Source organism: Mustela nigripes, chromosome 7 (assembly GCF_022355385.1).
Source record: "Mustela nigripes isolate SB6536 chromosome 7, MUSNIG.SB6536, whole genome shotgun sequence".
NCBI lineage: Eukaryota > Metazoa > Chordata > Mammalia > Carnivora > Mustelidae > Mustela > Mustela nigripes.
The window spans coordinates 22633210-22649524 of record NC_081563.1 but is presented as its reverse complement, the minus strand read 5'-3'; the positions used below and the strand labels follow the sequence as shown (position 1 = coordinate 22649524).

The following is a 16315-nucleotide window of genomic DNA, read 5'->3' as shown; positions in this document are numbered from 1 at the left end:
TGTAGTTTAAAGGCTTATAGTAGAATGGATTAAAATCAATGATGTAAGCTTCCAGTCTGAATAAGAACAAATTAAACTGAAAACTAGAAGGAAGGAAATAATAAAGATAAAAGCATAAATTAATAAAATAAATTTCTTTGGAAAGATAAGTAAAACTGATATACCCCTAGCTAGACTGTTTTAAGAAAAGGGGAGAGAAAAAAAAAAAACACAGAAACTTTCACTATAAAGAATGAAAGAAGTTCTATCACTATAGCCCACAGATATTAAAAGGAAAATGAGGGAGTATTATAAAAAATCTCACACCAGTCAATTCAACAACTTAGACTGGATAACTTGCTTAAAAAACACAACTTGCTAAAACTAACACAAGAAAAAAAAATGATGAGTATCCCTATCTTTAGTAAATATTTCTTTGAATTTCTTTCCATAAATAAAACTTTATTGAACACTAAAAAAGAAAACAAAAACAAAAACAAAACCCACAAAAAAACAAAAAAACTACTGCTGAACCTACATAAACTCTTTCAGAAAACAGAGGTGGAAGGAAAATTTTCCAGTTTATTTTATGAAGCCAGCATTGTGCATTTATCAAAATCTGAAAGGACAACACTAATTTCTAAACCAACATCACCCATTAAAATAAGTGTGAAATACGAAGATCTTAACACAACATTAGCAAATCAAATCTAATAATATAAAAAAGGATAGACATAATGACTGAGAAGGTTTATTGATCCCTGGAATGCAAAGTTGGTCTAATATTCACAAACTTGTTAACATAATTCACCACTTTAATAGAATAAAGCAAACCCATAGGATTGGGCCAACAGATACAGAAAAAGCATTCTACAGAATTCAATACTCATTCATGATAAAAACTCTTAGCGAAGTAGGAATATAAGAGAACTTCTTCAATGTGGTAGAGACATCTATGTAAAACCTACTGCTAACCTCAACCTTAATGGGAAGACATATGGCCAGATGTCTACTCTTACCACTGTGCACAACATTGTACTAGAGATCCAAGCCAGTCCAAGTAGGTAAGAAAAAGAAATTTAAAGCCATAAAAATAATAAAGATGGAAATAAAAAAGTAAAGCTGTTAACAGATGATATGATTGTTTATGTTAAAAAAAAACTTAAGAAAACTACAAAAAAAACTACTAGAATTTAGTAGCAATCATGAACTTAGGCAATGTCACAGGATACCTGGTCAATATAGAAAAATCGTTTGTATACCTATATACCAGTAACAAGTTGAAAATAAAACCTAAGAAACTATCATTTACAATAAAACATCTTAAAAAATGCAAGACTTCTATAATGAAATGTCAAAACGCCTCTTAAAGAAATTAAAGACCTAAATGAAAACTCTTGTTTATTGAGTCAAAGATTCAATATTGTTAAAATGTCAATTTTCCCTCTTGTTGATCTATAGATTGAACACCATCCCAACCAAAATTTCAGTGGGCATTTTTTTTTTTTTTTTTTTGAGGGGAAGTTGGAGTTAGAATTGGCTAACTAAGTAATTCAACAGAGAAAGAAAAACTTTTTTTTTTCTTTTTTTTTTTTTAAAGATTATTTATTTATTTATTTGACAGACAGAGATCACAAGTAGGCAGAATAGCAGGCAGAGAGAGAGGAAGGGAAGCAAGCTCTCCACTAAGCAGAGAGTCTGATGCAGGGCTCAATCCCAGGACCCTGGGATCACGACCAGAGACGAAGGCAGAGGCTTCAACCCACTGAGCCACCCAGGTGCCCCAAGAAAAACTCTTCAACACATGTTGTTGGAATACCTGGATATATGTAAAAACAATTAACTTCAGCGTCCATCTTGTACCATATACAACAATTAATTTGAGATGGATCAGAGACCTAAAACGTCAAACCAAAGTGAAAGCTTGTAGAACAAACAAACACAGAAGAACCTCTTCATGACCTTGTGGTAGGCAAATAAGTGTGAGGCTCCAGAAAGTATTAACATAAAAAAAAAACACTAAAAAAATAAATTTCATTAAAAATAAAAATTTTCTGCCCACCAAAAGACACTGTTAAGAAAATGAAAAGGCAAGCCACAGATTGGGGGAAAATACTTGTAATGCATAAATCTGACAAATATATAAATAACTCTTAAAACTCAATGATAAAAAACCAACAGCCTCGTTAAAAATAGGCAAAATTTGAACAGGCACTTTTAAAAAGAAGATATACCGATGCACAAGAAAAGATGATCAACGTCATTAATCATCAAGAAATTAAGATTAAAAAACACAACGACATCTCATTTCTTCCCCTCTGGAACAGCTAAAATTAAAAGACCAACGATACCAAGTGGCAGAGAGAATATGGAACAAATGGAATCTGATATATTACCAGTGGGGGTGTAAGCTCGTCTAAAGACTTCAGAAAAAATTTGTCAGTTTCTTATAAAATTAATCATACACATACTCCCCTTCCCAGTTATTTACTCACAGAATTGAAACTGTATGTCTATAAAAAGGCGCACATAAGAACGTTTTTAGCAGCTCATTTCATAAAGTCCCCCAAATGGAAACAACTAAATATATATACGCAGATGAGTGCATTAATAAATTATGGTATATTCCTACAATGGAAATCCCTCAGCAGCAAAAAAGGAATACCGTAACAGATAAATCTAGAATAATCATGTTGACTACAAAAGACAAAAAGCGTACAATCTGTATTATTCCATTTGTAATAAGTATCTAGAAAAGGAAAATCTATGACATGTGACAAGGTCTGTCCTGGAGATGGGGAGACTAACTGGAAAGGGGAGAAGGTAAGTTTGTCAAAACTCCAGCAAAAGATATACTGAAATCTGTCTACTTTATCGTATGTGAATACACTGCAATAAATATCTTTAAAAGCTAGATATGCAAAGCCCCCGCCTTAAAGAACTCACAATTTGATTAATGAAATGAAACAATATAAAGATGTGAAAAAGAATAATACAAAAGAGATTTCAAAGCAGCACCCCTGGTCCTTGACTTTCAATGGTTCCACTTAATTTGTTGACTTCACGATGACGCAAAAGCGACACACATTCAGCAGAAACATACTTTCGAATTTTTAATTCTGATCTCTTCCCAGGCTAGTGAACATGGCAGGACTCAGCTCGCTGCCGCTGCCCAGTCCGCCACGCCATTGCGAAGGTGAACAGCTGATACGCTTACAACCGTTCTGTCTTCGTACAACCATGTACACTGTTCAGTAAATGATGTGAGCTACTCAACACTGTATTACGCAATAAGCTCTTTATGTTCGATGATTTTGCCCAACTGTGGCTAAAGTTAAGTGTCTCGTGCGCATTCAGCTAGTGCTACGCTAAGCTATGATGTTGGGTAGGTCAGGTGTAATAAATGCATTTTCAGCTTATAAATTATATTTTCAATTTACAGTGGGTTTATAGGTACATAACCCTTTTGAAAGCTAAGGAAGATCTGTATGTGACCAACAGTCAACTGAGACTAGGAAGACGGAAAGAAGCTGCCTGCACGTTAGCATGGATGGAGGAAACCCTAAGGAAGAATGCCAAGATCTGAAGGGGCAGAAAGAGGGAGGGAAGAGGGAGTGAGCAAAGGCACTCTGGGACAAAGCAGAAGCTAAACACAAGAGTCTTTCATATTTCCATTCACTGACCCTTCATATTAATCCCATCCAAAGGGAGGAGTACAGTCTTGTTTTATGGGATCAAGTTCAGAAAGGTTAAGAGCCCTGCCCAAGTCCACAGAGCTTATCTGATTAGAACTTGTGATAGCAGCTGGGCATGGACATCCGTGACCCCAAAGCCAGCGCTCACCCAGCAGAGGGCATTTCACTTGTGCGAACAGAATTCGCTAGACAGCCATGGGCAAGAAGCACATGTCCTAGGAAAAAGCTCGGGTCAGCGCCAGAAAGTGTCCTTCCTGAGTTCACATGTTTAGAATTTTGCTTTAGAGGAGGGAACAAACAGCTGACTCCACTCGAAGGGCTCTATGCTGTTCATAAACCGTGAGAGTGTTTATGATATGGGCAGAGCTCTCCCAGTGAATTATAGCCTTTTACGCACTGTGCACATAGAATATTTTCACAGGACAAAGAAACAGGGCGTGTAAGGAATGCTGCAGTTGACCTTTCTCTCTTTCTGTCCTTTCTCTCCAATCCTCCCCACCAATGTCAAGCCTGTCCTGCAGGACAGTTCCCGGATTGTGTTTACCCATTACCTGGCTTTCTGACACAGCCCAGGGAAGTTACTCGGTTCAGTTTAAGAAGAGAGTTTTTAAACTACTTCTTCTTCCTAGTATGAGCAGCTGGCTTTTTCTTTTATTACATTTAAAACAAATCCATCTTCCCTACAGTAAAAGCAGACTTTTTTAAACCTTTCTTCAGATGTTTTCTTTAGACTGGTGTAACATAGAGCAAATGTCTTCTGAAACTCTGAACCAATCTGTTAAGATAAACAGGCTTCACTTACGATAGTCCTACACTGAAATCACAGGCTTGTGGTCTGCAACTCCTTGAAGACTCAATTCATACATGCTACAATGTCTAGTTAAGACACACACACACACACACACACACACACACACACACACACACAGTTTTGCTATGGAAACCACAAGGACATGTCTGGTTCAGACTCCATAGCACATACCACAAATAACAGCCCATCTTCTAAGGGCAGATCTTGTATATACACAGGGAAAGTCCAGAAAATTAAACAACTGCCATCCCTCAAACATAAAACTTATTTTTGAATCCCCCCTTTTTTTCAAGTCTGTTTCAAGATATCTAAGTCTTAATCATTGTTATTAGGTATGTTTGCATATGTCTGTTGTTTTCCTTAAATAGAATTTCAGACTCAGACCTCATGGATACAAAGGGGAAATGCAGGCAGAAAGGGCACAATGACGTCTCAGATAACACTTCTGGATTCTACATATGGATGCGGGAAGGCCTGTGTTCCTGCATAAAGCGAACAGAGCTCCAGTTCTGATTATGTGAAGGTTTTGTACCTACAGGGCGTACAGGAGATGCCAGGGGGCCCCCTGGGAGGGAAAGAAATCTCAGAGAGGGGGAGACAAGAGCAAAAAGTCCTGCTAATCGAGAGCATTCTAGGTCTGGCAGGCCAGGTTTTGTTAGTACTTAACACTGTTAGAAGTCTGGTATGATAAAGGCTTTGATCTCTCCTGCTGGGCTATAAATTCCAGGAAGACATGGACAACCTCCAGTGTGTTTATCACGGTTTCCCCAGCCTGGAGCCCATGGCCTGGACCACGGTAGATGCTGAATCAACACTGAGTGACTGAATGAAGAGGATGTTTAATAAATATCCTTCACACCTCTGATTCTGTGGATCTCATCATCCTTCAGGGATGGAATCACAGCGGTGACTAGAGGGCTGTTCAGAGCGATAAAGTAATAACCACCAGCCACTCTAACCATGACTTATTTTTGGAAACCATGATTTTGGTCCACTGTGGCTTCAATCTGGGAGGCCACAGTTCATGAAGACTGGTGTTCCAGACACTAAACATAAAACACCATAGAACATCAACATACTTGTACATTTACCTATGCCATAGGACTTGTGAACACTTTCCACAGATAGGTTCATGGGCAGTACTTAAATCTCTACACTCCAAACTCTAGCTGACTTCAACCTCTATCAGATTCTCAGCCTATGTCCATACAGATTCTACCAGTTCCAAGCTATTTGCGTAGCCATTTATTCAGACGAGGAATAATTCTGGGTAACGGCGGCAGAGATGCAATGAGGTATATAATGTTTTTTCCTTCAAAGACATTACAGTCCCACATGAAAAACTCGGTACTAGACCCATACACTGACCACTAAGCCTAAATTCTATTTGCTTACTGTCAGCTGAAATTTTCCATATTTTAAAAAAACAAATATGAAAGTAGCTTCCAACACATTCATCATCAACATCATTTATCCACAACTCCAATTCTTCTAGTACTTCTTCTCTAATCTAAATAGACCCGATAGATTTCAGATAAACCTTGTAACCTCTTTAAAAAAAGAAAAACACAACAAACCACCTACCTGATGAGTCTAGATAAGGGGCTGGCAAACTTTTTCTGTAAAGGGCCAAACAACAAATATTTCTGGCTCTGCAGGCCACGTGTGATCTGTTGCAATTTCTCACTCTGCCATGGTAGCATGAAAGCAGCCATACCAAAAAAGTAAAGAAATGGGCGTGGCTGTGTTTCAATAAAACTTTATTTACAGAAACAGGCACAGGACAGGATTTAGCCAGTAGGCAGTAGCTTGCCAACCCCTGGTCTAGATAAGGGAAATGCTCTTATGTGTAGGAAACAGCAGTGGAGTCACTTACTTTGCTCTTTTGGCCATCTCATTTCCATCCCATCTGGGGCTATATGGATAATTCTTCTGGGCCTGGGAATAAAGCTGTCCACTGTTGGTAAAGTGATAGACAGACTGGAATGTGAGCGTCGGCTGGTCTCGAGGGAAAAACAGGGGCAGGTCGACTGCAAAGACAAAAGAAAAGAAAACAAGTTCGGGCTTACATGTACAGGTTAAACCTGGATGCTGGGTACATACTCTATCTGAACCACTGAAACCGTTTGAGGCTTAGGTAAAAGGTATGGAGAGAGGGAACAAGAAATACCCAGGTGGCTTCTCTGCCTTCAAAGAGTTTACAATCTAGGCACACACATGAAAATCACACATAAATAAATTTAACCAATATGAGGCACGAAGTGTGTCAGCTATGCCCTGTTCTCAGAAGCCGGGCACTCCCAGCCATGTGAACTCCTCCTACCGCACTTACCTTGTCCGGGATTCCGTGGAGAAGTTAGCTGATTATCTGTTTTAAGTCTCTATTAAATCATAAATGCTTCAAATGTTGGGCAATACCTTCCTCATCCAGCACTGGATGGCGGGGGAGCGGGGTGGAGGCTGTCCTTAAAGAAGGGATTTGGAACAGGGGCAAGAAAGCAGGTGATAATCTCTCTACTTTATAGGATACAGCCACGGGACCACCAGCAAAAATAAAGTTACCACTTTACTTCCAATCAAGCAGTGAATTCGGATACTCAGCACTTTGAAGCTTCTCCAGATGTGTTACCACATATAGTTCCTAAACCAGTGGGGGCTCCTTAGTGGAATGGAACAGGGACTCATCTGAGCACTGCATTAGGTCTGCTGCGAGAGTACAGCCTGGTTCCAGTGCTGGGTCCTAAAACGTTATTATGTGCTCGTATCTGTTCATTTTGGGGTCCTTTCACTCAATGTTTAAGAATAAAATGACTCCTTCTTTTTAGTTTGAGGCAAACCGACATTTTAAACACAGACTGTTTCAATAGCACATTCTTCAAGGCATATCATGTAGAGTTGTGTGGATGTTATCATTTCCTGGGCAAAGGACAGGCCCATGAACTTGGGGAAATATAATAATGAGGAAAAAAATGTGTATAGCATTTCTTAGCTTTACAGAGTACTTTTACAGATTTTATCTAATTTGAGACTTGTGATTCCACGAAGCAGACATTATTTTTACCACGTGCATTTAACAGACGAGCAAACTTGAGACACCAAGGGGTTGGCTGACTTGCCCGAGCCCTACCTAGCTCAGTGGAGGCAGGGTTCAAATCTAGACCCACAGTGTAAACCCTGAGCTCCTTCTCTTGGGCCCCATTGACTCCTGCTCCTCATGATACCAGTACAACCTGCGCACAACACAGTTGCTGTGTTACCATTTCAGTTTAGCAAGCAAAAATCTCTATCGTGAAGAATGTACTAGATTCATCTTTTTGGCTACATGAAGCAGATACATGAAAATACATGCTAGCTGGCTGTGCACTGCCGCCGTGCCAGTGCAGGGTGACATCGGACTTGGGCCAGGCCCTCTAAGCACCCAAAACGATTTCATGAAGGAAAAGCCAAGTTTGCAGCAAACTTGAAAAAAAAAAAAAAAACCAAGAAACAGAAAAACTGGCCAGTGGCAGGCCCTCTTAGGTCCCTGAGTGTCTCTGACTCTGACTCAGGGCTGCAGGGGGTTTCTGCGTATGAATCAGCCCAACCCCAAGAAAGTGGCAAGACTATGAATGTCCACTCGTAAGTCACATTTTCCACGTGCCTCAGTGCAGTTTTAGCACATGCCTCTTTGTGCCAAAGCAGAGATGCAGTAACAGGCAGGAACAATACAAAATATGAAAAACAGACGGACTTTAATTAGAAATAATCCAATTCGGAAAACACTTTTGAGTCCCTTTACATTGCAAAGCATGATTTGTAAGATCTTCAGTCATTCTGAACAAATATTGCTTTCTAAAATTAAGTTTATATCATTTCTGATTACTCATTGCATCTCCTCTAACTAATTTTAGAAAAAATGCCCATTCACATACAGTTTAATTTGACTTCAATTGTTTATATTACATGTTAAGTTTCCAAATAAGTTTCCACACTAACCCCCAGAGCAGTCATCAACAGCACTGGGGAAAAGCATTTAGCATGGAAGCTCCCCTTCAAAAATGTAGTCATTTTGAATAACAGAATTCAGTGGCAATAATTAGCCAATTTAAAGTAAGTACAGTCACATTCAGTATCAAAGTAACACAGAGAATACCGCAGTCTCCAGGACTGTCAAGCTACCAGATTCTTCTGGGCTTTGGAATAGGTTATATTTTTTTGTTCCTGTTATTTTGTTTTGTAGAAAATGAGTTGCTGGTATTTTGACATGCTGAAAACTGATTTTCCCACCCAATTCTGAACCATCCACTTTGACCCCCTAATTGCCCAATTAAGATCAGAAATCATTCAAAATGTGAATGTAGATTTATTTACTCAGGCAAGTGAATTGTTCTGATTAAAGGGAAAAAAATTGCCAGCCAGCTACATGCTGATATGGACCGCGATCCCAGAAAAACATTGATTGCATGATTCTTTCCCCATGGAGCTTTTTCTAAAAAAGTGTAGTTGAAGCCAATATTAAAATCTGAACACAGGAGCTGGATGATCAGCAAAGCAGGAGTGGTCAGAGTACTTGAGAAATAAAATCCGTAATCTACATATGCGAAAATAAGATTCAAAAAATATAAATATCTTATTCAATTTAACTAAACTGTATCCTATCTGTATCAGTCAGCAGTCAGTAAGAGGATAGGTTCTTTAAAAATATTCTGTATATGGGGCACCTGGGTGGCTCGGTGGGTTAAAGCCTCTGCCTTCAGCTCAGGTCATGATCCCGGGTTCCTGGGATCCAGCCCCAAATTGGGCTCTCTGCTCAGCGGGGAGCCTGCTTCCCCCTCCTCTGCCTGCCTCTCTGCCTACTTGTGATCTCTGTCTGTCAAATAAATAAATAAAATCTTTTTAAAAAATGTTCTGTATATGAGAGAGTTAATAACTAAAATGTTTATGAGAAATATTTCACATTTTTCTTGTAAGAATGTTTTGAATGGTACAAATTAGTCAGAATTTTTAAAAAATACAAAGCTTGTTTTCCTTAGTCCCAAATGTTTCTGCCACTTAATGTCTGCCTATAAAGCTAACTCGTGATTTTTTTTTTTCTCTTAAGGTTTTATTTTTAAGTAATCTCCACACCCAACGTGGGGCTCAAACCCAACTCTGAGATCAAGAACCACAGGCTTGGCAGCCCGGCGCCCCTCACTCAGGATTTTCTGTCACGAAGTGAAATAATGACTTGGAGGCCTTCAAACAGCTAACTCGCTCTGAGGGTGCTCCCGGGGTTCCAAGCTGATTGGGCTCATAGCTTCAGCCAGATTGAAACGGAACATTTTAACCATTGGATTCCTTCAAACACAGCCCACCTACCCGCTCCCAGAGGAGAATCATTCCATTTGGTTCCGTTACTCATCGCCAGTGCTGTTTTGACAACTGCTGCCTATTTCCTTCTTCCTGTATACAGAGACTGGATTTTGGTCAGCTCTCCATCCACGGAAGGGATGGTCCTCCCTTGTTCAGTATAATTTCAAGGACCACTGCCAAAGTACGACTTTCTTCAAGAACTTGTTGAAACAAGTCCCTGCCCCACATTTGTCATTTGGTGCGACCTGGGCACTTCACAGGATGCCCTCCCAGGGCCCTGCTGCCCTGGCGGAGGGCAGGGATTGTGAGGCCCTCCTGGCTCGCCCCTTGCTGGACAGTCGCTGCAGGGATGAGTCCCACGGGTCGCACTCCCAGAACTCGCGGGTTGCTCTGTAGGCAACTGGCAGCCCCACGGCTTTGAGAAGGAGCCGAATATGGACCGACAAACTTTGCTGCCTCCTCTACACCATGCTGGGATTTGGAAGGACAGATGCGGTTTTGCTTTCTCTAGTAAACAAGTTTAACTGTCCCCAAATGCTCATCCTTTCATCGTAAGACAAACCCATGAGAGCTCTATCTAAATTCATAAGACTCTCTAGAAATTTGTCACTTCTCCGAAGACCTCATGATAGAAAAATGGCCTTGAGCAGCCAAAAGGAACATCACATAGGTGACACACAGGACAGCTGTCAGGTAGGTACTCAGAGCACTTGAGGCACAGTTCTCCCAAGTTTGGTCATCGGATCTTTCCAGAAAAAAAGTAATCTAACTATGACAAGATTAGGACAACGTACATGAACAGTAAGTCATGATAACTAGCAGTCTGGCACAGAGGAAGGAGAGAGAATAATAAATAAAAAACCAGATTTTGGAAATAAAAGATAATCCCAGTGTGAGGCCATTCAGCAGGGAATGAAAAGCACAACCATCCCCCAAGCTATTACCATACTCTAAGGGATACTCACTCCCAATCTTGGTAACCTGGCAGATACTCTTGGTTCCCTATTAACAGCCATCCATTCTCCATCCTTTTCTTTTCTTTCTTTCTTTTTCTTTTGTTTAAACAGAGAGAAGGGAGGAGGTACAGAGGGAGAGGGAGAGAGGAAAAATCTTAAGCTGGCTCCACACCCAGTGCAGAGCTCAATGCGGGGCTTGATCTCATGACCCTGAGATCATGACTGGAGCCGAAATCTAGAGTCAGACATTTAACCAACTGAGCCACCCAGGTGCCCCTCCATCCCCCTTTATTGTGGGTAGAGCCCTCCTCCCACTTCAGAGTCCCGAAGTGCTGGGGGTTTACTCTCTCAGCCTTCTCTAAGACTAAGGCATGGAAATGTGACTCAGTCCTGCCAATAAGACCCAAAGGGAAGTTGGCTAGGGGTCTTCTGAGAAATATTTTCCTTTCTGAGTAAAGACAAGTATAAGGAGAAGCCCCCATTTCATTCTTGCCTAGATCTTGTCATGTGAGATCTTGAGGCTTGGAGCTGTGCACTCACCTTGTGACCACGAGGGGAAAGTCAGCCTGACATCAGTGAGTGACTGAATTCATCAGCCCTGGAATGCCCAGCTCTGGATTCCTTGTTATGTGAGACCACTGCGAGTCCTAATTACTTAAACCTCTTTTAATCAGGTTTTCTCAGAGTTGCAGCCAAAAGCATCTGAAGAAATGTTATTTCTTGCAGCTTCTGTTCAAGAGGGCAGGATAATTGAATAACCAATTTCAGAAGTATTTCCACCAAGCATGGTTGAAAATATTCAAGGCACATAAATAGGAAAGTCTGAGTTGTCAGGAAAATGCAGTTCTGTGGGACAGTTCAATACTTGAAAATGCCAAACAAATGAGGGGTTAACCATAATTGCTTCCCTGGGAGTCACATCATCGGATATTTTCATCCTTATTCACAAGTCAGCCGTTATTCCATTTCTCCAAACCTTCCAAAGGCTGTATTGATGTGTTCTTGGGTCAGTAGGAGAGATGCTCATGCCTTCACTTTATGGTGGTTATGGCGGTGTTTCCATTTCCAGTCCTCTGTAGGCTCTCCAGTTCCTCGAAGCCCCGTTAGCAGAGTTTTAACCCCATCATGTTGACTTGCTGTAAAGGTCCCTCCGACGAGGACTTCATCTGAGGTCAACTCTCCCTGAGAACAGTTTGCTCACATCTCATTCCCAGGCTACCCCCGCAGTGGGCACACACACACACCCAGCGAAGTCTGCCATTTATTAACCGACCATCCCTTACCGACACCGTCTTACTAACTGCACGATAAACCTTTGAGACACTGGGATTCTAACCACTAGAAAGGGAAACGCCACACATCCAAAGCACGCTCTTACAAGAAATATGAAAGGAAAGGTTTCCAGTTAAGAAGTATCCCTACCCAAGGCATTGAAAATTGAATGATGTCCCCTTTAACCATCCCTGTCTCACATTTAAGTGACAGGGGAGATTAAATATTAACCAGATTTTGTCGAACTGGCTTCATAGTTTCATTAAATTTTGTGAGATTTATTCATACAGGCAGGTTACCTGTGGGGTCTTAATATGACCAAACTAAGCCTGATCCTTGAATTCTGCTGTAAATTCTCAACATCCTAATATGGGAGGAGACAGTGTGGTATGGTGGAAAAAAGCACAGCCTTTGGAGTCAGACAAAAATGGGTTTAATTCCTAGCCCCACCATTTATTAGTGGTGAGGCCATAGGTAAAATATTTCATCTCTCTGAATCCTGATGTTCTCATCTACAAAATGAGGAGAATTCTTTTCTCAGCAGTGCTGACAAGACTGGACAAAAGCAGAGCAGGTCATAAATACATATGCATTCCCTCCCCTTCCCCGCTTCCTTCTTTGTTTGGTTTTTCAATCTGGCTTCATCCTCTGTTCCCTGTATGTGAAATTTCTAACTAGAGCATAAACACTCACGTCACGTAAGTTTTAGCTATTTTGATGGCACTTTCTAAACTTTGGACAGACCTCCCCATCTCAGCATATAGAGTACGCTGGAAATAGCTTAGCCTTTTCTGGACGACAGAAAGCACATGGAAGAAATCATTTATACATGATGGCCTCGAGTGTTAAGGAAGACTTAGCCTGCTCTTTCCCAATGCCTCCTACCTAAGGGCCAGACTTCCTAAGCTGTGCACAGGGAAGAGGTCACGTGCCCTCAGAGCAGTGCACGGAGGTCCCCAGGGCTTAGTAGGAGTGACTTGCTGTCTGTCCCCTGATGCCAAACTTTCTCTGCTTCATGTGTTTCCTTTTCCCAGCCAGCACCTTTGTGCTTTGCCACTTCTCATCAAGGCCAACTCTCAATGGCATCTCTCTGTTTTCCTCTTCTGTTCCCTTTGTCTCCCTCTTCTGTTCTCTTTGTCTCCTTCATTCCACAGGCGTCTCAGCTTCTGAAGAGTCGGGCGCCACGGATGGTCCTTCCCGAGACCAGAAGGCGGTGCCGAGCAGGTGCTGCACGGATGGCGGCTGAGGGGGTGTGAGCTCTGGGGTGCCTTCCTCCAGCCCTGCTCACGATGGTCTCTTCCTCCTCCTCTTCTTCTTTCTGTTTTTTCCTTCCAGGTTTACGGTTGTCCCAGATAGCTGGAGTTACGGGAAATCTGGTCCCTGCTTATATTTTGTTTAGCATCTGCTTTTGAGGTACTTTATAGATATAAATGAATCATCCCAACACCCAATGAGACATTCACATAAAACTGTAAGAAGAACCTCAAGATAAAAGGGATGCCATAGCGCCGGCCAGTGAAGCGTGAGGCTCTCTCACTCTGCCCACAGAGACGAGCCCAGACTGAATACAGTAGGCTTCTCCTCCCACGAGATCACAGGTTCTCGGCTGAAGTAAGCATTGGCGTCACCACGGAATCGACAGTGCAGCTGCCTGGGCCTACCTCAGACCCCTGATTTTTGAGAAGGCACATTCAGTGATGCTGTTTCCCCCTGGGTCGGAATCACTCAGACTGTGAGCTCCCAAGGGTGAGGGTCAGAGATTAGTTAGTTTAGTACTTCTAGTCTTTGGAAGAGTACATGGCACAGGAGAGACTCTTCATAAGCACTTACTGCACTGCAGGAGCATGTGAGGGAACTGCAAATTAAAACCTCGAGGCCGCCCCATTTCATACCCACTGGATTGATGACAATTTTAAAACCCAGCAACGCTCAAGGGTTGTCAGGGCAGTGGGAATTCTCATTCATGGATGAGAATGGAAATTTCTATAACCTCTCGTGCAACAGAAGGGAAGATGTACATACTTCGTAACTCAGCGACTCCACTCCTAAACTACTATCCCCTGTACATTAAGAGGACACATGGGAGAAAGTTCACTATCGTACTATTTGTGGTAACAAAAACTGGAAACGAGTCAAGTGTCCAGCTACAGGAGCCTGGATAACTACCCTGTGGTATATTCTTCAGTGGCATATCTTACAGTATATCTATTTAATTCAGAAAAGCGTTTCCTCAGGCCTAGCTCCTTGTTCAATCTCTCAACTGGCTCTTGCTTCTGGGACACAGTCCAGGTCCCACCTTCTTCCAGGAAGCCTTCCTTGCCTGCTCTGTCACTCAGTGATTTCTCCATCCTCCACGGCCACATAATCCAGTCACAGCTGGACTGCTAACAACTCAGTGCACTTGATATTTTATATCCTCCACATGTGTAACCCTGGGCCGGACATATGGTAGTTGCCTGATACATAACCAGGGATTGGCATAGATCATAAAAGTGAGGAAATGTTGATTGCACTAGACATGTAAAAAAGGAAACATGCTTTTATGAGATGCAGAAGAAATCAAGCAACAGAGAACACCATAAATAGCATTTAATACTGTTTTAACTTCTATCTTTAAAAGAACTTAGTCATCAAAAAAAAAAAATAACTTAGTCACAATAAATAAACTCCTGGCCTGGAAGGATTAAAAAAGAAATCTGGCTAAATTAGGGAAGAATCTGATGAAAAGAATCCTTAAATAAGTGAAAATATATTCAAACGCCAAGGCGTTGGCACTTAAAAACTAGGCAGTCTTTTAAAGTGCCCTAAGCTTTTAATTAAAAAAAAAAAATTCATGGACAATGTACCAAATGTAGATGATCAGAAGGAAAAGGACACATTTAAAATAGTTAAAGTAGAGGGATTGATACTGGTCAGTTTAAAATTCCAGCCTTGAAAAACTGGAACATCCTGCCAGGTACAAGTCTACAAACAAGGGGACTACTCCAGAGCAAAGGATGACTAACGTGGCCTTATGAAGAAAAAAAAAAGTCTGAAATGACTGTTGTTTTATTAAGGGATCTAGTTATGAGCTTAACAGCAGCTAGAGAAAACAGCAGCAAGGGTCCAATGTGACAAGCATTCCTGGAGCATTGACTAGGAGCTGGCTCTAGGGAGGCCACATGACCAAAGCTGGGTCCCCCTCTGGACAGTGCCAACACGCACTTGACTCTCACTGTCCTCAGGAAGGGACACAGCAGTGCGGCTTATAGTTGAGGAAGTAACCACCATAAGGTCTGGGGTGTCTAAAGCCTTCCAAAAGCCTTGGGGCGCCTGGGTGGCTTAGTCGGTTAAGCATCCAACTCTGGAAACCCGGCTCGGGTCCCGAGGTTAGTGTTGTGAGACTGAGCCCCGCGGTCGGTGGGCTCTGCACTAGGAGTGGAGCCTGCTTAAGATTCTCTCTCTCCCTCTCCCTTTCTAAAAAATGAAAACAAAACAAAACAGAACAGCTTCCAGAAGCCTTATTCGATGGGCAGGACCTTGAAAGACAAGTGGGGTTTTGACAGGTAGGTGCAGCAGGAGGAATCTGACTGGGAGGGGAGGGAGGTGAGGATTCCAGGCAGAGGGAACCGTATTGGTCAGCCACAGGGGAGAAGAGTATGTCAAACTGTGCAGAAATGTGATCACAAAGCAAAGAAATATGGATACTTTTCTATGAGCAGTGTTAGCCTGGAACATTCCTAGAGGAAATATCCCCTCCCACTCACTGCAGAGGGTCACAAGTTTTCCTATGACGTAAATAACCCCAGCATAGTATGAATCTTCCAGAATGGACAGTAGAATGCACAAATCAAGAATCACTTCTATTAGTTCAAAATGGGGCTATCCTATGACCCAGGAATTACACTACTGGGTATTTACCCTAAAGATACAAATGTAGTGATCTGAAGGGGCACATGCACCCGAATGTTTATAGCAGCAATGTCCACAATAGCCAAACTATGGAAAGAACCTAGACGCCCATCAACAGATGAATGTATCAAGAAGATGAGGTATATATACACAATGGAATACTATGCAATCACCAAAAGAAATGAAATCTTGCCATTTGCAACAACATGGATGGAACTAGAGGGTATTATGCTGAGCACAATAAGTCAGTCAGAGAAAGACAATTATCACATGATCTCCCTGATATGAGGAATTTGATAGGCAGGGCAGGGGGTCATGGGGGGAAGGGAAAGAAAAAAATGAAACAAGATGGGACCAGGGAGGGAGACGAACTGTAATAG

The 16315-nt window shown here is 41.7% G+C and overlaps 1 protein-coding gene across 3 annotated transcripts in view; it reads right to left on the bottom strand.

Moving 5' to 3' along the window:
• The window catches only part of BABAM2 (BRISC and BRCA1 A complex member 2), a 406624-nt gene that overhangs the window by 27369 nt on the left and 362940 nt on the right, over window positions 1–16315 (bottom strand). For all 3 annotated transcript variants that reach the window (XM_059405362.1, XM_059405361.1, XM_059405360.1), the window contains one exon: window positions 6362–6515. In XM_059405362.1, coding sequence (XP_059261345.1) covers window positions 6401–6515 — 115 coding nt within the window. In that variant the 3' untranslated portion in view covers window positions 6362–6400. The remainder of the gene's footprint in view (window positions 1–6361; window positions 6516–16315) is intronic.